This window comes from Bos mutus, chromosome X, assembly GCF_027580195.1.
Source record: "Bos mutus isolate GX-2022 chromosome X, NWIPB_WYAK_1.1, whole genome shotgun sequence".
NCBI classification, from domain to species: Eukaryota; Metazoa; Chordata; class Mammalia; order Artiodactyla; family Bovidae; genus Bos; species Bos mutus.
The window spans coordinates 131,995,177-132,018,419 of NC_091646.1; the positions used below are offsets into that span (position 1 = coordinate 131,995,177).

At 46.7% G+C, this 23,243-nt stretch overlaps 1 protein-coding gene across 3 annotated transcripts in view; it reads left to right on the forward strand.

The window, feature by feature from the left end:
- The window catches only part of DHRSX (dehydrogenase/reductase X-linked), a 147,474-nt gene that overhangs the window by 115,234 nt on the left and 8,997 nt on the right, over window positions 1-23,243 (forward strand). For all 3 annotated transcript variants that reach the window (XM_070366094.1, XM_070366096.1, XM_070366093.1), the window contains exons 5-6: window positions 5,424-5,631; window positions 14,924-15,131. In XM_070366094.1, coding sequence (XP_070222195.1) covers window positions 5,424-5,631; window positions 14,924-15,131 — 416 coding nt within the window. The remainder of the gene's footprint in view (window positions 1-5,423; window positions 5,632-14,923; window positions 15,132-23,243) is intronic.

The following is a 23,243-nucleotide window of genomic DNA, read 5'->3' on the forward strand; positions in this document are numbered from 1 at the left end:
TTATATTCACTACTTTGTGGTATTTTTAAGATTCCACGTACAAGTGATATGATGCAGTGTTTTATCTTTCCCTGACTTATTTCTGGTAGCGTAATACCTTCAAGTCCATCTGTGTTTCAGCAAATGGGATTATTTCATTCCTTTTTTTGTGACTGAGTGATATTCCATTTGACTGAGTAATATTCTGAGTAATGGGCTTCCCTGGTGGCTCAACTGGTAAAGAATCCGCCTGCAATGCGGGAGACCAGGGTTCCGTCCCTGTGTTGGAAAGATCCCCTAGAGAAGGGAAAGGGCTACCCACTCTAGTATTCTGGCCTGGAGAATCTCATGGACTGCATAGCCCATGGGGTCGCAGAGAGTCGGACACGACTGAGCGACTTTCACTCACTCACTCAATATCCTGTTGTATCTATGTCCACATCTTCTATATCCATTCATCTGTCGATAAGACACTGAGGTTGCTTCCCTGTCTTGTCTGCAGTGAGCATTGGGGTGCATGTGTCTTTTGAAATGGTTTTCTCTAGATATATGCCCAGGTGTGGGAATGCTGGATTAGAGATGGAGATTTTAGATTTGACATATAAGTGATACTAAGCGGTATTTGTCTTTCTGTTTATACCTTAGTTAGCTTAGTATGATCATCTCTGGGTCCAGCCATGTCTCTGCAAATGGCGTTATTTCATTCTTTTTCATGGCTGAGTAATATTCCATTATATATATATATGTGTGTGTGTGTATGTATGTATGTATGTGTATATAATGGTCTCCCACATTGCAGGCGGATTCTTTACCAGCTGAGCCACCAGGGAAGCCCATGGAATATATGGAATATTACTCAGTCAAATGGAATATCACTCAGTCATAAAAAAGGAATGAGGGAACACACACACACACACACACACACACACACACCACATCTTCCATATCCATTCAGTGTCAATGGACACTTAGGTTATTTCCACGTCTTGTCTGTTGTGATTAACACTGCTAGCAACCTGCTCCAGTATTCGTGGCTGGAAAACCCCATGGACAAAAAGAACTTGGTGGGCTACAGTCCACGGGGCCTCAGAGAATTGGACACGAGTGAGCAAGCAAGCATACAGATATATTGAAATAACTACAGTCCTTTGCCTGCATTTTGGACCACTGTCCCTCTGGTCCTCCCGTGGGGTTGTACCCAGAGCTGCTGTTATCTGAACGTGCCACAAGGGTCTCACGTCCAGAGTGGCTTTCTCCTGTGGTATGAAGTTGTCGTCATTGTTCACTCACTCAGTCGTGTCCGACTCTTTGCGACCCCATGGACTGCAGCACGCCAGGCCTCCCTGTCCATCAGCAACTTCTGGAGCTTGCTCAAACTCATGTCCATCGAGCTGGTGATGCCATCCAACCATCTCATCCTCTGTCGGCCCCTTCTCCTCCTGCCTTCAATCATTCCCAGCATCAGGGTCTTTTCAAATGACTCAGTTCTTTGCATCAGGTGGCCAAAGTATTGGAGCTTCAGCTTCAGCATCAGTCCTTCCAGTGAATACTCAGGGTTGATTTCCTTTAGGATGGACTGGTATGCTCTCTTTGCAGTCCAAGGGACTCTCAAGAGTCTTCTCCAGGCATGAAGTTAGTCCTGCCTGGCTCCTGGCCTCCGCTGGGCTGGTTGACGAGATCCCCACGTGTGGTCTCTGCGCCAGAACAGAGGTCTTAGGAGTGCCAGCCTTCTCTCGGGAGGCTAGCTCTGCCCCGAGAGACAGAATTCTGAAAGCTGGGGTCTTTTCTGAACATGCCCTCGGATGCTCTACGACCTTGTCACCACCGCCAAGTTCCACTCATGACAGCAGAGTTCAGGAGGCCACCGCGACTCAGGAAATGTGCTGCAGACTCTGTCTCCCGAGGGAACACGTGTCCAGACACTGAGCAGGCTGGCTGTCCCTCTGCCTGGAGCCCTGGGTCCTTTCCCGACCAGCCTCATGTGTGCTCTACGACCTTGTCACCACCGCCAAGTTCCACTCATGACAGCAGAGTTCAGGAGGCCACCGCGACTCAGGAAATGTGCTGCAGACTCTGTCTCCCGAGGGAACGCATCTCCAGACACTGAGCAGGCTGGCTGTCCCTCTGCCTGGAGCCCTGGGTCCTTTCCCGACCAGCCTCATGTGAGCCTCGTGCCCCTGGAATGTACGCTGAGTACCCTCCCTTCTGCGGGCATGCACACAGCTTATTGAACGCAGCTTCGTCCCATCCACCTTCGACATCCAGGGAACTTATCTCCAGGGAACTGTCCACATTGTCTCCAAGATGCCTCTTGACCACCTCTGCCTGGATTCTTCCAGACAGCTTCTGAAGGGCATCCCCGACACACTCTTCAGAAACGTTCTTATCACACACCTTACTTTTCATCACATGTAAAACAGATATCCAGTGCGAGTTTGGTGTATTCTTAACAATTTTTTTGTTGGGCTATAATTGATTTTCCAACGTTGTGTTTGTTTCTGCCATAGAATGAAGTGAACCAGCCGTGTGCTGGCTTTAGTCGCTCAGTCGTGTCCGACTCTTTGCGACCCCGTGGACTGCAGCCCGCCAGGCTCCTCTGTCCATGGCATTCTCCAGGAAAGGATACTGGAGTGGGTAGCCTTTCCCTTCTCCAGGCGCATCTTTCCAAACCAGGGATGGAACCCAGGTCGCCTGCATTGCAGGCAGATTCTTTACCAGCTGAGCCCCCAGGGAAGCCCAAATGAGCTAGACTATGCATATATCCCCTCCCTCGTGAGCCTCCCTCCCAGCCCCCACCCACCCCTCTAGGTCATCACAGAGCCCCAAGCTGAGCTCCCTGGGCTATACAGAGCTTCCCACTAGCTGTCTGCTTCACACGTGGTTGTGTGTATATCAGTCCTTTACGCCGGCCCTTTTCTCTTCTATTCTTCCCACCCTCTCCTTCCCCAAGCGTCCCCCAAACTGTTCTCTGCGTCTGCATCTCTATTACTGCCCTGAAATTAGGTTCCTCTGAACCGTTTTTCTAGATTCCGCATATATGCGTGAATGTAGGGTACTTGTTTTCGTGACTTACTTCGCTTTGTATGACAGACTCTAGGTCCATCCACATCTCTGCAACTGACACAATTTTATTCCTTTTTATGGCCGAGTAAACCCACTCCAGTACTCTTGCCTGGAAAATCCCATGGACAGAGGAGCCTGGTAGGCTGCTGTCTATGGGGTCGCATAGAGTCTGACACGACTGAGCGACTTCACTTTCACTTTTCACCTTTCATGCATTGGAGAAGGAAATGGCAACCCACTCCAGTGCTCTTGCCTGGAGAATCCCAGGGAGGAAGGAGGCTGGTGGGCTGCCGTCTATGGGGTCGCACAGAGTCGGACACGACTGAAGCGCCTTAGCAGCAGCAGAATATTCCATGGTGGGCTTTCCAGGTGGCTTGCTGGATTATGAATCTGCCTTTGATGCAGGAGACCCCGGTTCGATCCCTCAGTCTGTAAGATCCCCTGGAGGAGGGCATGACAACCCACTCCCGTACTCTTGCCTGGAGAATCCCATGGACAGAGGAGCCTGGTGGGGCTACAGTCCATGGGGTTGCAAAGAGTTGGACACGACTGAGAGACACATTCATTAGACATTCTATTGTATATATGTTACTTTTTATAGACTATGGTTTAATACAGGACAACATTTTAAAACATCTTTGAGCTTAACATCATATAATAACAGCAAACTCAGTTGATATGTGAAACTCGTAGCAAAGTTTCTCATTTCAGAACCACACACGTCTAGACCCCTGACCACTGTGCAGAAAATGTCTCTAGTTGAGGAAACCTGTTCTGTTTATATAGAGGTTTTGGGAAGAAAGACGATGAGTGGGTGTAGTCTTAAAATAATGGATATTGGTTCTATGTAATTTACTGGTGTGAACTTTCCCAACCCCTTGACTTTTTTTTTTTTTTATATTTAAAAGGCATTTTATTTTAAGGGGCTTCTCAGGGCTCCCCCTGTGGCTCAGCTGGTAAAGAATCTGCCTGCAATGCAGGAGACCTGGGTTCGATCCCTGGGTTGGGAAGGTCCCCTGGAGAAGGGAAAGGCTCCCCACTCCTGTATTCTGGCCTGGAGAATCCCACTGACTGTATAATCCATGGGGTCGTAAAGTCAGAGACAACTGATCGGCATTCACTTTCACTTGTCACCTTCAGGTGGTAAAGATTCTGCCTGCCAATGCAGGAGATGAAGGTTCAATCCCTTGGTTGGCAAGATTCCCCTGGAGAAGGGAATGGCAACCCACTCCCGTACTCTTGCCTGGAGAAATCCCATGGACAGAGGAGCCTGGTGGGCTGCAGTGAAATAGTCAGAGATGACTGAGCAACTGAGCACAGTTTAAAGCACATTTTATTTTAACTATAGCTATACGTATACATCAGCCCCAAACTCACAATCTATTGGGTTGGCCAAAACATTCTTTTGAAATTTTCTGGAAGATCTTACAGGAAATGTAAACAGTCTCTTTGGAAACCCAATATTTTGTTCATTGGATTTTAGGTGCTATATGAGTGTTCCCCAGCCTGTTTGGCACCAGGGACAGATTTCACAGAGGCCAATTTTCCGGAGACTGAAGGTAGAGGGGAGTGGTGAGGGTTTCGGGAAGACCCAAGTGCAGTTGCATTGATTGAGCACCTTATTGCTGTTCTTCGGTGGCTATGTTGTATCCGACACTGCAACCCCATGAGCCGCAGCACGCCAGGCCTCCCTGTCCATCAACAACTCCTGGAGTTTACTCAAAGCCATGTCCATTGAGTCGGCGATGCCATCCCAGCATCTCATCCTCTGTCACACTTTCTCTTCCCACCTTCAATCTTTCCCAGCATCAGGGTCTTTTCCAGTGAGTCACCTCTTCACATGAGGTGGCCACAGTATTGGAGCTTCAGCTTCAGTCCTTCCAATGAATCTTCAGGACTGATCTCCTTTAGGATGGACTGGTTGGATCTCCTTGCAGTCCAAGCGACTCCCAAGAGTCTTCTCCAACACCACAGTTCAAAAGCATCCATTCTTCGGTGCTCAGCTTTCTTTATAGTCCAAACCTCACATCCATAATGACCACAGGAAAAACCATAGCCTTGACTAGACGGACCTTTGTCTGCAAAGCAATGTCTCTGCTTTTCAAAATGCCGTCTAAGTTGGCCATAACTTTCCTTCCAAGGAGCAAGCGTCTTTTAGTTTTGTGGCTGCAGTCACCGTCCTTGGTGATTTTGGAGCCCAAGGAAAAAAAGTCTGTCACCGCTTCCACTTTGCTCTCATCTATTTGCCGTGGACAGGGCTGGACACTGAGGCAGGAAGGGGTGCTGGCTTCCCCATTGTCTGGGGGACAGCGTAGAATCTCATCTCTCCCCACCCCGCCCCCACTCCTTTCTGACTGTCCTGAGGCCCCCTTTGTCCCCAGCTGGTGTGATGATGGTGCCCCAGAGGACCACGGAGGACGGCTTTGAGGAGCACTTTGGCGTCAACTATCTGGGGCACTTCCTGCTGACCAACCTCCTCCTGGACACCCTGCGGGAGTCGGGCGCCCCTGGCCGCAGCGCCCGGGTGGTGACCGTGTCCTCGGCCACTCACTACGTGGGGGAGCTGAACCTGGACGACCTCCAGAGCAGGTGAGTCGGGGAGGCAAGGGACGTCACTTGTCCCAGGCGACGTCACTTCCCACCTCCTGGTCTGCAGCTCAGCCTCTCTCGTGGCAAAAATCTGCAGTGACCAACAGAGGCAGACCTGGGAGAGGCTGTGCGTTTTGGTTCCAGACTGCAGTGATAAAGCACATATCACGTGAAAGCGAGGCGCACAAATTGGCTTTTCTTTCTACTACATCTGAAAGGGATGCTTACTCTAGCCTGTAATTTCTTAGATGTGCAATAAATAGCATTGTGACTAAAATAACAGGGTGCAGACCTTCATTTAAAAAAATCCTTTATTGCTGAAGAATGCCAACCGTCCCCTGAGCCTTGAGTGTTCAGTTCAGTCGCTCAGTCGTGTCCGACTCTGTGCGATCCCGTGGACTGCAGCACGCCAGGCCTCCCTGTCCATCACCAACTCCCGGAGCGTGCTCAAACTCATGTCCGTCGAGTCCGTGATGCCATCCAACCGTCTCATCTCAGCGACCTGTAATCTGTAAGAGTTCTTGTGTGGTCAGTACTTCTCTAGTGGCCTATTTTATGCATAGTATCAACCGTGCATGTGTATCAATCTCTGTCTCTCAATTCATCCCACCCGGACATCCCCCTTTGGTGTCCATATGTTTGTCCTCTAGGTCTGCGTGTCTTTCTGTTTTGCAAATAAGAGCGTCTATACCATTTCTCTCCCTGGAGAAGGGAATGGCAACCTGCTCAAGTACTCTTGCCCGGAGAATCCCATGGACGGGGGAACCTGGCGGGCTGCAGTCCGTGGGGTCGCAAAAAGTCGGACATGACTTAGCTACTGAAAACCTACCGTTTCTCTACGTTTCGTCTAAGTGTTAATACACGGTATTTGTTTTTCTCTTTCTGACTTCACTCTGCATGAAAGTCACAGCCTTTTTGCAGTAGTCACATCACAGGTCACTCATCACAGCTCAGCGTGACAAATATGATCCTCATGCAAAGGTTTAAAAGACTGTGAGAAAGCAGACCTTTAATTTAGATTCAGCTGGAAATATGCCCCTGAAGAAATGATAATACGAATCTCCTGGCAGCCTACATTTTTTATATTACTTGTTTCCATCTCGTGTACATTCACAAAACGAAGCTCAACATTCAGAAAACGAAGATCATGGCATCCGGTCCCATCACTTCATGGAAAATAGATGGGGAAACAGTGGAAAAAGTGTCAGACTTTATTTTTCTGGGGCTCCAAAATCACTGCAGATGGTGACTGCAGCCATGAAATTAAAAGACGCTTACTCCTTGGAAGGAAAGTTATGACCAACCTAGATAGCATATTGAAAAGCAGAGACATTACTTTGCCAACAAAGGTCCGTCTAGTCAAGGCTATGGTTTTTCCTGTGGTCATGTATGGATGTGAGAGTTGGACTGTGAAGAAGGCTGAGCACCGAAGAATTGATGCTTTTGAACTGTGGTGTTGGAGAAGACTCTTGAGAGTCCCTTGGACTGCAAGGAGATCCAACTAGTCCATTCTGAAGGAGATCAGCCCTGGGATTTCTTTGGAAGGAATGATGCTAAGGCTGAAACTCCAGGACTTTGGCCACCTCATGCAAAGAGTTGACTCATTGGAAAAGACTCTGATGCTGGGAGGGATAGGGGGCAGGAGGAGAAGGGGACGACAGAGGATGAGATGGCTGGATGGCATCACTGACTCGATGGACGTGAGTCTGAGTGAACTCTGGGAGTTGGTGATGGACAGGGAGGCCTGGTGTGCTGCGATTCATGGGGTCACAAAGAGTTGGACACGACTGAGCAACTGATCTAATCTGATCTCTGATCTCGTGTACACCTTGCTTATAACCTAGCAACTCACAGCTGTTAAATGTCATGTCAGAACTTGAGAGCACCATTTTCAACTGGCCCTTCACTTCTATTTGGGATTAGGGCACTGAAATAAAAATTCTGTCAAATTTAAAAAAAGGATACGGCAAGAATGACAGAAATGTGACACAGAGATATCAGGGGGACACACGCTGTTTTTAAACACGGCGCCAGTAGATTTACTCAACACGGAGCTCACCCAGACCGTCAGTGTGCACCAAAACCCAATATCGCTGACCTGCAGGAAAATGAGATCTGCCCAGGTTAGGAACTGTTTGCTGTTTTGCGGTCACACATGTAAGCACTGTCTGCATATCAGACTATTTATATTTACGCTTTGAGGCAAACCCTATTACATTCTTCAACACGTGAGAAAACCGTGCAGCATAGTTCAAATTTAGTCTATGAGGCATAGCTGATGTACAGTGTTGTAATTTCCACCTTGGAGCAAAGTGCCGTCTGTATACATGTATGTCCGTTCTCTTTTTTTTTTATTCTTTTCCGTGATGGCTTATCAGGGCTTCCCTGGTAGCTCAGCTGGGAAAGAATCCGCCTGCAGCACAGGAGACCCCAGTTCGGTGCCTGGGTCTGGGAAGATCCTCTGGAGCAGGGAAAGGCTTCGACATACACATATTATATGTTATTATATATAATCATATATGGTATACATTTAATATATGGAGCTTCCCTGGTGGCTCAGATGGTAAAGAATCTGCCTACGATATGAGAGACTGGGTTCGATCCCTGGGTTGGGAAGAGCCTCTGGAGGAGGGAAATGGCAACCCAGCCAGTATTATATCATTATATATGACATATATTAATTTATATATACAACAATATTTATATAAGTATATAGCTAATATATAGCTAGTCTTAATACAGTTATATTTACTATATTTATGTAATAACATGTAAATGTAATATTGTATAATATTGCATATATTATATAATATATTAAACATATAATTGTTAAATATATTGAATATATAACTTTTAAACTTGAACAGTTAAACTTATTTAACTTAAATAATTGTGTTAATATTTATATAATTGTATGTATAAGCATAATTATACTTGCATAGTCACATATATTATCATATTTATATCATCATTTGCATGTGTGTTAGTTGGTCAGGACTCTGCAACCTGATGGACCGTAGCCACCAGGCTCCTCCATCCGTCACGATTCTCCAGGCAAGAATACTGGAGTGGGTATTAATTTCCCATTTCCATATTAATATATAGTATATATATATTTTCCATTTCCATATAATATATAGTATATATATATAAATATATAGTATATATACATTTCCCATTTCCATATTAATATATAGTATATAAATTTACCATTTCCGATATATAATGGGAAATATATTTCCCATTTCTGTATTAATATATAGTATATATATAATAATTTCCATATTAATATATAGTATATAAATTTAAAGATTATATTGTATTTATTGTCTAACATTGGCTATATTCCTCGTGCTGTAAAACATATCCTTGTTCCTTATTTAACTTTGTTACTTTCTGGACACGCCCTGCTGCATGCAGGGATCTTAGTTCCCTGACCAGGGATCAAACTCACGTCCGTTACGCTGGGAGGTAAAGTCTTAATGACTGGAACACCACGGAAGTCCTCTGGTCCCGTTTCTGCAGCTTATTTTATGCTGTTGATGTTGTTTAGTGGCTCAGTCGTGTCCGACTCTCTATGACCCCAAGGAGTGTAGCCCACCAGGCTCCTCTGTCCATGGAATTCTCCAGGCAAGAAAACTGGAGTGGGTTGCAGTTCGCTCCTCCAGGGGAGCTTCCGGACTCAGGGATCGAACCCATGCCTCCTGCATCACAGGCAGATTCTTTACCACTGAGCCACGGGGGAAGCCCTTTAGACAGTACCTATTTTTTCTCTGATGAGAACTTGAAAAACTCTTTTTTTTTTTTTTTTTTAGTGCAAATGTATGATCTACTGCATTCCTAGTGTCTTGCTAGCAATGAATGCCCTTCCTCACTGTGTCCACTTAGCACCTGGTCTCTGGTAACTCAGTGTCCTTACTGCGGTGGGCTTAGATTGGCTCTGAGTTCAGTGCCAGACCCAGACCAAATATATAACACTCAGCCTTGTAAACACCACTTACATGAAACGCAGGTATCAAAGCCCAGTGTCCTCTTCTCAACCGAGAAAACCACACTGCTGCAATTTAGGATAAGATTTCCCGGGGTTGTCAGAGGTTACCGTGCTGGGTGGGGGTAGTCAGCCCAGAGGGCTGTGCCATGGCCTTCCGGAACATCTTTAAAAAAAATAAAAATTAAAAAAAAAAAAAAAAAAAAGATTTCCCATCTCTAAGGAATGCTTTCCTAGGTTGTTCATCAAGAACCAACCCTTTAGAGAATTATCGCGTCTTTGCTTCAGTACACAGATTTGCGAGTATTGTGTTTAAAATACAATCCTTTGCCTTTCCTTCTCTTGGCTTTAAGATAGAGAAAGTGACAGGGATCTGAACATGCCAACTCATATGTGCCACTTTGATATACACATTATTTTGAGCTGAAGGCCATTGCGAAGCGACAGATGCAGAAAGATGCCTTTCTGGAACTTCCCTTATTGAACTAAAAACAGAAACTTATGAGAAGTGAGGACTTCCCAAGTCTTTGGCATTTCTTTTCTATGAAATCCCCCATACCTGTGAAATTAGAAGTGAAATTCATGTGTTTCCCTTGTTAATCTGACCGTTGTTGCTTTAATTTGCATGCCTTCGTTACAGAACATAAAAGTATGGAAGAAACATTTTTTTTTTTTCCAACAAAAAGGCTACCACAGTAATATCTCTACTTCTGTTTTCGATTGGCCTTCAAATTATTTATGAGGTAGTTATATTAATAAGTTACTGTTTACTGAAAACAAAGGTGTATTTATGGTTTCAGTTTAAGGTTTTGAGACCGTGTATTACAAAGGGCACTTAGTAAAAGCCTCATGTTTCGGAGCAAGTTGTGTAGACATTGTATGAATATCTTCTGCTTTAGTGTGTGGGTTGACTTTTCCTTTTGGCTGCCTGCTGGCTGTTAACCTTGTAATCATCTCTTCATTGTTTTCAATACCTAGGGCGTCTGCTGTCCCTCGGGGCTTTACTTAGAAACTCTAATGGGAATCCTGTTCTCTAGTATCTCAGCTCTGATTCTTCTCCATTTCCACTGTGGATGTTTCTTTATCTTTCAAAGCACGAGGGAACCACTCCTGAAATTACTTGTACTCTTTGTTTTTCTTCTTTTTTTAAAAAATAACTCCTTTAGAGAAAAGTATTGACTTTTTCCATTGTCTCTTGTCCGTGCTATTGTAGACAACCATAACTCTTAAACTCATAAACTCTTAAACCATAGCTCATAAACTCAAAGTTTTAGCATATTTATTTTTTCACTGGAGTATGAATGCCTTATAAAGTTGTGTTTCTGCTGTGCAATGAAGTGAATCAGCTATGTGCATACGTATAATCCCTTCCCTCCTGACGTTCCTTTGCACCCCTCATCCCACCCCATTAGGTCATCTCAGACCACAACGCTGAGCTCCCCGTGCTGCACAGCAGCTCCCCACTAGCTAGCTATGTTACGCGTGGTGGTGGATAGATGTAAGTGCTACTCTCTCAGTTCGTCCCACCCTCTGCTCTCCCCACCAGACACCATGTCTGCATGTCTGTCTCTACATCAGTTTCTGTATTCCTGCCCTGCACATGGGTTCCTCGGTACCAACTTTCCAAATTCCCTGCTACTGCTGCTGCTGCTAAGTCGCTTCAGTCGTGTCCGACTCTGTGCGACCCCAGAGACGGCAGCCCACCAGGCTCCCCCGTCCCTGGGATTCTCCAGGCAAGAACACTGGAGTGGGTTGCCATTTCCTTCTCCAATGAATGAAAGTGAAAAGTGAAAGGGAAGTCGCTCAGTCGTGTCTGACTCCTAGCGACCCCACGGACTGCAGCCGACCAGGCTCCTCCGTCCGTGGGATTTGCCAGGCAAGAGTGCTGGAGTGGGTTGCCATTGCCTTCTCCATCCAAATTCCCTATACATGCATTAATATACAGTAATTGTCTTTCCCTTTCTGAGTCACTGCAATCTGTGTGACAGATACTCTGGGTCCATCCACATTGTGAGAAATGACCCAATGTCTTCCCTTCTTTATGGCTTAGTAATATTCCACGTACGTATTACGGCATTCTCTTTATCCATTCACCTGCTGATGGACGTCTAGGTTGCTTCCAGGTCCCGGCTACTGTCAATAGAGCTGCAGTGAACATTGGTATTCTCGTGCATTTTTGAAGTGTGCTTTTTCTCAGGACATATACTCAGGAGTGGGGTTGCTAGTCATAGCTTGGTTTTATTTTTCATTTTTTTAAAGAACCTGCATAGTAGTCTCCATAGAGGTAAGCCATAATTCTGTCAATGGATCAGTTTTCCTTTAAGGAAGCTGGACATTTCCGGCGTCTTCTCTTCTTTCTCAACTTGACGACTGTCCTTCTCTCCCAAACAGCCCTGTTGATTCAGGAGCAAACGGATGTGTGTGCTGTAGAAACAGTCAAATGCCAACAGCAAAGTTGAGCCTTTACCTCCCTGTACTTCATAACCCCCTCATTCCTGGAGCTTTCTCCTCCCCTGCTGGGAAGAGAGAGGAACAACTTGCCAGAAACAGGCATCTTAACTATAATTGGGGGGTTGTCGTGGATCCGGGGGAGGGCATTTGTGCTTGCAACTCTGCTGTATTATCGTCTCCGTTACTCCCTCCAACAAAAGATGTGTTTGGAGTTCCTCTGGCAAATGCTCTGCCAAAGCTCGTCCTGCGTCACCCTTGACCGACCTGCCCTTTTACTCATCGCTGAGACAAAGGACTCGGGGCTTATTCTCCAGCTTAAATTGCAGGGCGCCCCTGGCAGAACCTCAGAGTCTGCAGGTGGCCTCTTGTGACAAGCGGCTGGCTGCCCGCGACGCCGTGGGAGCCTGCTGACAAGGAAGAAAGTTGCTGCCCGGGGAGACGGCAGGAGGTGGGACGGAGTCCCCGAGGGTGTTGGCGTGGTTGTCACATTCTGACAGCCGAGAGCCCACGTGTGCAATTTACAAAACAGCTTGAGGTGGTTTTTTTTTTTTTTTTTTTCCAGAAAGCCTCACTAGTCAATGACACTTACGTGACTTCATTTCTCAGTCTTATCATTGCTTGTCCTGTTTTCTACATCTAAGTATTTCCCTTTTCTCATTTTTTTCCCTCTTGTGTGCTTTTCCTCGGTCATGTTTCCCGATTTTGCTTTTCTGAATCATTGAGTCCATTTAGTTCATTTAATGCAATTTTCAATTCCTGTTTAGTAAGAGCCTTTGTGAGTAAGAGGCATTGAACTCCAGCGAGTGCTTTTTTTTTTTTTTTTGCTTCTCATGTCAGGATGGATTTCTTTCTTTTTCATCTTTGACTGCCTTAAGTTCCCACAAGGGTGAATTCCGTGGATGGATTTTCTCCGAATGTTAAGAGTCACCACTGGAGTTGAAAATGGAGAATAATGTAGAATCTGGGGCACGTTGAACCAGAAGAAGAAACACGAGTGGGGCTGCGTTCACATCCACAAAATTACAGGAAAAGAACTCCGGACGGGAAGACAATGACCGATCCCCCATGAATCAGACGTCAAGTATTTTGCCAGGAAGACTTCCTTGATTTTCTTTATGTTTCAGACTTGTTATTTTTTTTCCACGTGGGCCATTTCTGAAGTAGGTATTGAATGTGTTACAATGTAGCTTCTGTTGTTTCCTGTGAATAGTTGAATTCTCACGTTTTAATGTAACTTTCACAATTTCAAGTGCTAGCTTTTCAAGCACAAATCACTTGGGTTTTTTATTTATAGATTTATTGTTGATGAAAAAAAAAAAAGGATAAAAGCCTCAAAACTGGTCTTTGTTATTTATTCTTAAAATTTAAAATTTAAATTTTAAAGAATTTAAAATTTAAAAATTTCACTGGAATGTAATTGCTTTACACTATTGTCTCTTATGTATTGGTTTTTTTACCGTGAGGCATGTGGGATCTTGTCTCCCTGACCAGGGATCAAACACATAGCCCCTGCGTTGGCAGGTAGATTCTTAGCCACTGGACTGCCAGGAAAGTCCCCAGTAGAGATATTAACGAGCTCTTCATTTTACGCAGGCTATGTAGCTATGCATAAATTTACTAGCTAAAAGACTCTGATGCTGGGAGGGGCTGGGGGCAGGAGGAGAAGGGGATGACAGAGGATGAGATGGCTGGATGGCATCACCGACCTAACGGACGTGAGTTCGAGTAGACTGCGGGAGTTGGTGATGGACAGGGAGGCCTGGCGTGCTGCGATTCACGGGGTCGCAAAGAGTCAGACACGACTGAGCGTCTGGACTGAACTGAACTGAAGACACCACAGTTAGTTTGCCTGGAGTGATATTTTCTCTGCAGTGAATTCTCTTCTACATTCCAGGAACGCTACTTTCTGGGAAAGGATAGGTATAAGGGACCAACCATTATGGTTTTATTTATTTAAATAATTTTTTTTTTTGATGGGGACTGTTTTTAAAGTCTTTATTGAATTTCTTATTAATGCCATATTACTTGTTTTATGCTTTGGTATTTTGGCCACAAGGCATGTGGGATCTTAGCTCCCTGACCAGGGATCAAACCCACACCTCTTGCATTGGAAGGTGAAGGAGTCTTAACCACTGGACTGTCAGAGGAAAGCCCTGTGGTTTTCATTAAGTGGTGCCCACGTCCAACCTCATAACATAGTCTCTGATGGTAGGAAGCCAAAAAAGGAGTGGACGGTGGTGGTTATCGTGCGCTAGAGGAGTACATCCGTCATAGCATCTTCCCCAAGCGTTGAACATTCCAAGGAGAAAAAAAAAAAAAATGGTCACAGGTGTGGAGCCCTGCTCCAGAATCACAGGACAGACGTCTCTATAGATGACCAAGCCCTCTAGCAACTGCTGCCCCGAGCCTCTGGATCTAAAGCAGCCAGGTCCCTGACCCTATATTAGGTGAAATCTCCATCCTAGTAATCACCCTGTAGCATCCCAGGAGATCGCCACACTGCAGGTAACACACATGGGCTCCCCTGGTGACTCATTCGGTAAAGAATCTGCCTGCAGTGCAGGAGACCTGGGTTCCATCCCTGGGTCTGGAAGATCCCCTGGAGGAGGGCATGGCAACCCACTCCAGTCTTCTCACCTGGAGAATCCCACGGACGGAGGAGCCTGGTGGGGTGCAGTCCACAGGGTTGCAAAGAGTCGGACACGACTGAGCGACTCAGCACAGCCCGCTTGATCTCGGGCATGTCTCTAGACGCCGTCAACCCGTGCCTGGCGCTGTCGTCCACGGCTGGGCGAGGGCAGCGTCGACATCCAGATGCCCGAGTCTCACGGCCTCTCCTCTTTGCTCTTGCAGTACCTACTACTCAGCGCACGCAGCCTACGCCCAGAGCAAGCTGGCCCTGGTGCTGTTCACCTACCATCTGCAGGCGCTGCTGACTGCCCAGGGCATGCCCGTGACCGCCAGCGTGGCCGACCCCGGCGTGGTGGACACCGACCTCTACAGATACGTCTTCTGGGGCACCCGGCTTGTCAAGAAGCTCCTGGGCTGGTGGGTCTTCAAGGTAAAGGCCCCGACGCTGGGGGTGTTGCTACGGTCCGCGGGCAGATCTGACTTTACCCTCCTCGATGCTGCTGTGTTACCGTTTCCAGGCTCCACGTCTTCTTTCTCCGTTCATTTGTTGATGGATACTGAGGTTGCTTCCATGTCTCAGTGATTGTAAATATTGCTGCGATGAACCCTGGGGGGCACATGTCTTTTCTAATTATCATTTTCTCCAGGTATATCCCCCAGTAGTGGGATCACAGGATCGTATGAAACAGATCGTATCTGTTTCTGGTTTTTTGAGAACATTCCATACCGTTTTCCATAATGCCTACCCAAGTATACATTCCCACCAAAACTGCTGTGAAGGTTGAGTTGCAGGTATCTTTTCTAAGCATGGCTTTCTTCAGATATATTCCTAGCAGTAAGATTGCAGGGTCAGATGGTAGATCTATTTTTAGGTTTTTTTTTTTTTAAGGAATTTCCATACCATTCTGGTAAAGAATCAGCTCGTAAAGAATCCGCCTGCAATGCAGGAGACCTGGGTTAGATTCCTGGGTCAGGAAGAGCCCCTGGAGAAGGGAAAGGCTACCCATTCAACTATTCTGGCCTGGAGAATTCCATGGACTGTATATTCCTGGGGTCACAAAGAGTCAGACACAGCTGAGTGACTTTTGCTTTATTTCTGTCTGACCGATGTGAGGAGTCCCCTCATTGGAGTTTTCATTTGCATTTCTTTAATAACCAGCAACATTGAGCATCTTTTCATGGACCCGAGGGCCGTCTGTATGTCTTTCTTTGGAGAGATGTCTGTTGGGATCTTTGTGTGATTTTCTCTTTAGGATAAATTCTCGAGAAGGAGTTTGTTTAGCTAGAGGATGAGCTCTGTGTGTTAGAGGCTCAGTCGTGTCTGACTCTTTGCAACCCCATGGACTGTAGCCTGCCAGGCTCCTCTGTCCATGGGATTTTCCAGGCAGGAATATTGGAGGCGGTTGCCATTTCCTCCTCCAGGGGATCTTCCCTACCCCGGGGATCGAACCTGGGTCTCCTGCATGGCAGGCAGATTCTCTACCAAGTGAGCCACCAAGCCCCTAGGCTTCAGGACACAGACATGGAAAATGTGGACCCCAACCTCCCACAACACACGTGTGCTGATGTAGAACGGTGTCCCTAGCCCAAATGCAGTTCGTGTAAGTCTGCATTTTGTTGCTGTTACCCGTCAGATTGTCTTTGCTGCACGGTCATCTGGCTTCTTGCTGGAATTACATCGCTCCTCTAGCCGTAATCTTTTCCGTGGGAGGTGCTGACTGCCCGATGGGAGTCGGGTAAATCACCCACCTCCACAGTCTTGGCAGGTGTGCAGAATTCATTTCGTCGTCTCTGTGGGATCTCGGAGATTAGCAACCGTGATGGCCAGAGCTCTGGAGGGGCGGGGTGGACGCCGTCAACAGCCGTGATTGTCGCCAGTTCTCCGCCTCCGGGTTCCCCTTGGTCCGGAATTCCGGGACCACCCACGGAACCCAGATTCTGGCAGATGTGAACAAGCAGAGGCGACTGTCCCCAGCAAGCAGCCAACACCAGCTGTGATCACATCTCCGTCACCGGGACATCAAAACCCACCTCTCCTGTATCACCTGGTTCCCCTCTCTGGTTTCATTTAAAATCTCATTTCCTCTTGTGAATGAGACGTGGGTGCTGTGTTATGTTGCTCAGCTGTGTCGGACTCTTCGTGACTCTGTGGACTGTAGCCCGCCAGGCTCTGTCCATGTGGATTCTCCAGGCAAAAATACTGGAGTGGGTTGCCATGTCCTTCTCCAAGGGATCTTCCCGACCCAGGGATCGAACCTGGGTCTCTCGCACTGCAGGCGGAGTCTTTACCACTGAGCCACCAGGGAAGCCCCAGTCTCTGGTATTACCCTTTGTCAACAACACACTGGCAGTTGCCATGGGCATCTTGTGTCCACCTCTGCAAGGATTCAGTCAAGCTCTGATACAGCTCCACACCTTCCACATTCCCTGAAGGGGGCTCAGCGTGGACAGCAGACAGGAGACATCTGTGCTCCATGAAGGACCGACAGGACAGGTCTTCAGATGGCCAGGTATTTTCAGGAGCCCATTTCATGAGCCCGATTATTTCATCTCTCCATATCTAGAAAATCACCAAAAGTCCTGATGGTGATGACTGCTCCCCGTGACCAGCAGAAACCTTTCGTAGAATAATACGTGTTTGACTGCACGCACTTCCCCTTCAACAAAATCACTTATATACCGACCTTCCCCCTCTTGGCTCTTTGGAGCAGTCTCTCAGAGCTATCTGAAGGGCTGTCTGCTGGTCTGCAGTCCTCATTTTGACCGAAAGAAAGCTTAACTACCAGTTCTCACATTGTGCATTAATTTTTTTTTTTTGAATTGAGCGCTTCTTGACTGACCAGATTATATTTCTAAACCACCTTTTAGATGATTTTTACAAATACGGAAAAAAAAACATTTTAGGATGAAGAGGTCTCCTTCTGTTTAATCATTTGCTCGTACTTCTGTGTTCAGGTGATGGTTAGGTTTTTACAACTTGTATCTTATTGTTGTTCAGTCGCTCAGTCGTGTCTGACTCTTTGTGACCCCATGGACTGCAGCACGCCAGGCCTCCCTGTCCATCAGCAACTCCCAGAGTTCACTCAGACTCACGTCCATCGAGTCAGTGATGCCATCCAGCCATCTCATCCTCTGTTGTCCCCTTCTCCTCCCGCCTACAATCTTTCCCAGCATCAGGCTCTTTTCAAATGAGTCAGCTCTTCGCATCAGGTGGCCAAAGGATTGGAGTTTCAGCTTCAGCATCAGTCCTTCCAGTGAATATTTAGGACTGATTTCCTTTAGAATGGACTGGTTGGATCTCCTTGCGGTCCAAGAAACTCTCAAGAGTCTTCTGCAACACCACACTTCAAAAGCATCAATTCTTGGGCGCTCAGCTTTCTTTATAGTCCAACTCTCACATCCATACATGACTACGGGAAAAACCATAGTCTTGACTATAGTACACTATACTTATATGACTATAAAATGCTGTAATATGTTATATGACTATATAAGTATCAGTATGCTAACTTATAAGTATATATGACTGGATGCTTATATGATTATAGTAATACAGTAATATGTATATAGTCATATAATAATATGATTATACTATAATCATCTCACCTGAACAAATCTAACAGGAGGGGGAATTTTTAACTTTAGAGAGCGTTGAGATTTCAGATGCTGCTGTTTTCTGTCTGAAAGCAAGTAGTCTTTCATTTTGCTCACATCTTTCTTGATGGTTGCGATCTTGTGGTCTATGATAAGAAGTGTGTTTGTTTTTTTTTTTCTTTGTCCCCTTTTCTGGCTCAGAGCTCCTAAAACCCTTGGAATTTCCCAAGTGCTGAGATCCCGAAAGGCTCCCCTTGCTGTGTAAATGTGTGACCTTTGGAACTTGCCCTAGGGTGGGGAGGGGCTGGTTGCCAGCGCAACCAACTGGCCATTAAGGGGTGGGACTTTTCAGTCTTAACCTTCTGACCTCAAGGGAGAGAGGGGCTGGAGGCTGAATTCATCACCAATGCCCGGTGTTTTGGGGCTTCCCCAGGTGGCTCTGCCTTTAGTGCAGCAGACGGGGGTTCATCCCTGAATCTGGAAGATCCTTTGGAGGAGGGCATGGCAACCCACTCCAGTGTTCTTGCCTGGAGAATCCCATGGACAGAGGAGCCTTGCGGGCTACAGTCCATGGGGTCGCAAAGAGTCAGACAGGGCTGAATCGACTCAGCACGCGTGCATTCACACACTTAGATCTGTCTCTTGGGGGAGGTCACACTTTATCTCACTACATGTGGTATTAAATGTTGAGAGCTGCCCACGTTGATGTATGTCAAAGTGCATCATTGACTCCTGTCCTTGTGAACTCATCCACCCGCACATATGACGCGGTTCAGATCCTTTCTCTGGGGTAAGACTACGTGGGTTCTTTCTGGTTTTTTGCTGTTCCCTGCAGGTTCGGTCTTCCGCAGACCGCCATTTCTCACTTTCTGTTGGGAACATCAAAGGCAGGGGCATTATGACTAGAAGGGCCTCCTATGTCAACGCTGCCTGGGAATTCCATTTGGTTTTAAAAGACAGGTTTTCCAGTGTACAGTCTCAGTGCTGAGAATTCAACATGATTTTGTTTTTCATTTGCTCAATCGTGTCCGACTCTCTGCGACCCCATGGACTGCAGCACGCCAGGCTTCCGTGTCCTTCACCGTCCTTCACCAACGCGCAGAGCTTTCTCAAACTCATGTCCGTTTAAAGTCAGTGATGCCATCCAACCGTCTCATCCTCTGTCGCCCCTTCTCCTGCCTTCAATCTTTCCCAGCATCAGGGTCTTTTCCAATGAGTCAGTTCTTTGCATCAGGTGGCCAAAGGGTTGGAGTTTCACCTTCAACATCAGTCCTTCCAACGAATATTCAGGACTGATTTCCTCTAGGATGGACTGGTTGGATCTCCTTGCAGTCTAAGGGACTCTCAAGAGTCTTCTCCTTGAGAAGACACCACAGTTCAAAAGCATCCTTTCTTCGGTGCTCAGCTTTCTTTATAGTCCAACTCTCACATCCATACATTAGAAATAACCATAGCCTTGACTAGATGGACCTTTGTTGGCAAAGTAATGTCTCTGTTTTTAATATGCTGCCTAAGTTGGTCATAGGTTTCCTTCCAAGGAGCAAGCGTCTTTTAATTTTATGGCTGCAGTCACCATCTGCAGGGGTTTTGGAGCCCAAGGAAATAAAATCTGTCACTGTTTCCAGATGGTTTGCATCTTCTTTATGCACATTAAGCGTTGGACTGTGGAGTCTTTGCCAACTTGAGTGAACTGCTGGACGCTTGCATCCTGGAGCAGGAAGTGGGGTTTGCTGTGTTTTAATTAGCATTTTCCAAAGTATCCTGTGGTTCAACAGTCTCCGTGGGATTACTTGGCATGTGAACGTTGCCTTTTTGGAAATGTCTGGTTGTCTCATTTCCCCTTTTCTGTAGGCGGTGTTAGCTTTTGTTGTTGTTCAGTCACTGAGCCATGTCCGACTCATCGTGACCCTAAGGAATGGCAGCACACCAGGCTTCCCTGTCCTTCACTGTCTCCCGGACTTTGCTCAAACTCAGGTCCAGTGAGTTGGTGATGTTTAGCCTTTCTCTTCTTTTTTTTTTTATACAATTTTATGTATTTTTTAAAATTTTGGAGCTGTAAGTTGATTTACAGCGTTGAGTTAGTTTCAGGAGTACGACAAGGTGAACCATTTGTGAATATGCGTGTGTCCACTCTCTGTTTAGCTTGTTTGGCCATCTAGATCGTTGCAGAATAGCGAGTGGGGTTCCCTGTGCCATACAGTGGGTCCTTTATCCATTCATCTGCTGATGGATATCCATGTTGGTGCAAATGGCATGATCTTGTTCTTTTTCGCGGCTGACTAATATTCCACTTGTATGCATGCACCACATCTTTATCCATTCATCTGCTGATATCCAGGTCGTCTCCATGGATGTGGCTGTTGTAAATATTAGGCTTTCTCTTTTGGACTCACGCCTGTGTGTTCATTCTGACTGCTGATTTGTGTCTTTTACGTAGGTTGCCAATACTCTTTTCCACTGTATTTTATGTTTCAAGAAGATACAAAGAAGTAACATTGGACAGTCATAACCAATGATATTAGAACACAGGAGGAAAATATTTTGGAGATGGAGAAACCGAAAAATAGATATACTAATATTTATCTGTATCTGTATCTAGAGACACATGCATAAATATACATATGTACATGGAAAAGGGCCTTCGCAGGTGGCACAGTGGTTAAAAAATCCACCAGCCAATGCACGAGACTTGGGTTTGATCCCTAAGTTGGGGAGATCCCCTGGAGAAGGAAATGGCAACCCACTCCAGTGTTCTTGCCTGGAGAATCCCATGGACAGATGAGCCTGGTGGGCTGTGGTCCATACAGTCTCAAAGAGTCAGATACGACTAAAGCCACTTAGCACATGGACATATGTATATATTTAAGGTTCCCTGGTGGCTCAGATGGTAAAGAATCTGCCTGCAGTGCAAGAGACGCAGATTCAAACTGTGTGTCACAAAGATCCCCAGGAGAGGGAAATGGCAACCCACTCTATTATTCCCGCCTGGAGAATCCCGTGGACAGAGGAGCCTGGTAGGCCACAGTCTGTGGGGTCACATAGAGAGTCAGACACAGCTGGGCACGCACGCAACCATACATTATACGAATTACTTCCTTAGATGGATGTGTGTGTATGTGACTTGTGTGAATTCTCACAAGGGTGTGCCCTTGATCCCTGGGCGGTGGGGGGAGTCTGTAGGATTAATGTGTCTTTGTGTCCCTTTACATCATTTAGTGACATTCTTTTTAGTCAGTCCCCTGCGTACAAACGAGTTCCATTCCAGGAGCACGTGCGTAAGTCCTGTTTGTGAGTCCGACAGAGTTAGCCTGGGTACCCAACTAACCCAATCGGCTGTACAGTTCTGTACTGTCTTAGGTGTATAGTACTTTTCTCACAAAGAATGCACAAAAAGCAAACACAAGATAAACATTTTCAATCTCCCAGTGCAGTACCGTGACAAGTACAGTCGTCCAGGGCAACGGCTGGCATCGACGGAATCAGGCCAGAAGAGTTACTGACTGAGCAGGCAGAGGCGGTGGGAGACGGCAGAGCTGAAGAATTGTCAGCAATAGTAGACGGAGGGCGAGCTGTGGTGTCAGTCATGTTGATGGAACGCACCTTCACATCTTTGCGAGTTTGCAACTTGCGAGTTTGCGTGTAGAGGACTTCCTGGTACACCACTCTGAAACCTCTATCCTGCACCTTACCAAAAACCATGGACTTGATTCCAAGTTCAGAGCCAGTTTCCGGAGCACGGCAGTTTTTCCCTTGAGAAAAAAAATTACAGGTTGATACATTTATGAAGATGAGATGTTTAAAAAAAAACAACAGTTTTCTTTATTTATTGGCCACACTGGGTCTTCATTCCTGTGTGGACTTTTCTGCAGCTGCACAGAGCGGGGTAGCTCTCTAGTTGCGGTTCTTGAGGACTTCTCAAGGTGGTATCTTCTGTTACTGCCGAGCACAGGCTCTGAGACACAGGTTCAGTAGTTGCGGTGTCTTAGTCGCTCTGTGGCATGCGGGATCTTCCCAGACCGGGGATGGAACATGAATATCCTGCATTGGCAGGTGGATTATTTACCACCGAGACACCAGGGTAGCCCTTAAATGGTTCTTTCCATGAGCAAATCGAGACCGTTCCATCAATCAGTGCCTGCAGCTGGGTGACGTCTCACACACGCCCTCTGCACACAGCTCTGAAGACATTTAATAAAGCATGGAGGAGGCATGTCCCATGACTGTACCAGGCAGGAACTCCCCTGCTCCTGACTCTGTTGCTTCCTCAGCCATTCTCTCGAGCCCTAAGAGGAGGAATATGGTGGTGATGATCTGCTCTTGTGTTGAGGGCAGAACGCAGACAGTGCAGCCCTCGGAGCTGAGCTGAAGGTTTAGCTTGGACCACAAAGGAGGCTGAGTGCCAAAGATTTGACACTTTTGAGCTGTGGTGCTGGAGAAGACGCTTGAGAGTCCCTTGGATGGCAAGGAGATCCAACCAGTCCATCCTAAAGGAAATCAAGCATGAATGTTCACTGGAAGGACTGATGCTGAAGCTCCAATACTTTGGCCACCTCATGTGAAGAGCCAACTCATTGGAAAAGACCCTGATGCTGGGAAGGATCGAAGGCGGGAGGAGAAGGGGGCAACAGAGGATGAGGTGGTTGGATGGCATCATCAACTCAATGGACAGGAGTAAACTCCGGGAGACCGTGAAGGACAGGGAAGCCTGGCGTGCTGCAGCCCATGGGGTCACAAAGAGTCGGAAACAACTGAGTGACTGAAGAACAATCCAAGGGTCCAAGGAGCCTGAGTTAGGCTCGGACCATTGGTGATGCAGAAACAGCTCAAGATGGGGGTGGTCATACTGTCACTGCCCGCTTCTCACTGGGTCCCCATCCGAACCCCAGACCCCTTCAAAGTGACCTCAGCTCCCCCTTTCTCAAGTCTCCTCAGGACACCTGGTTCCAGC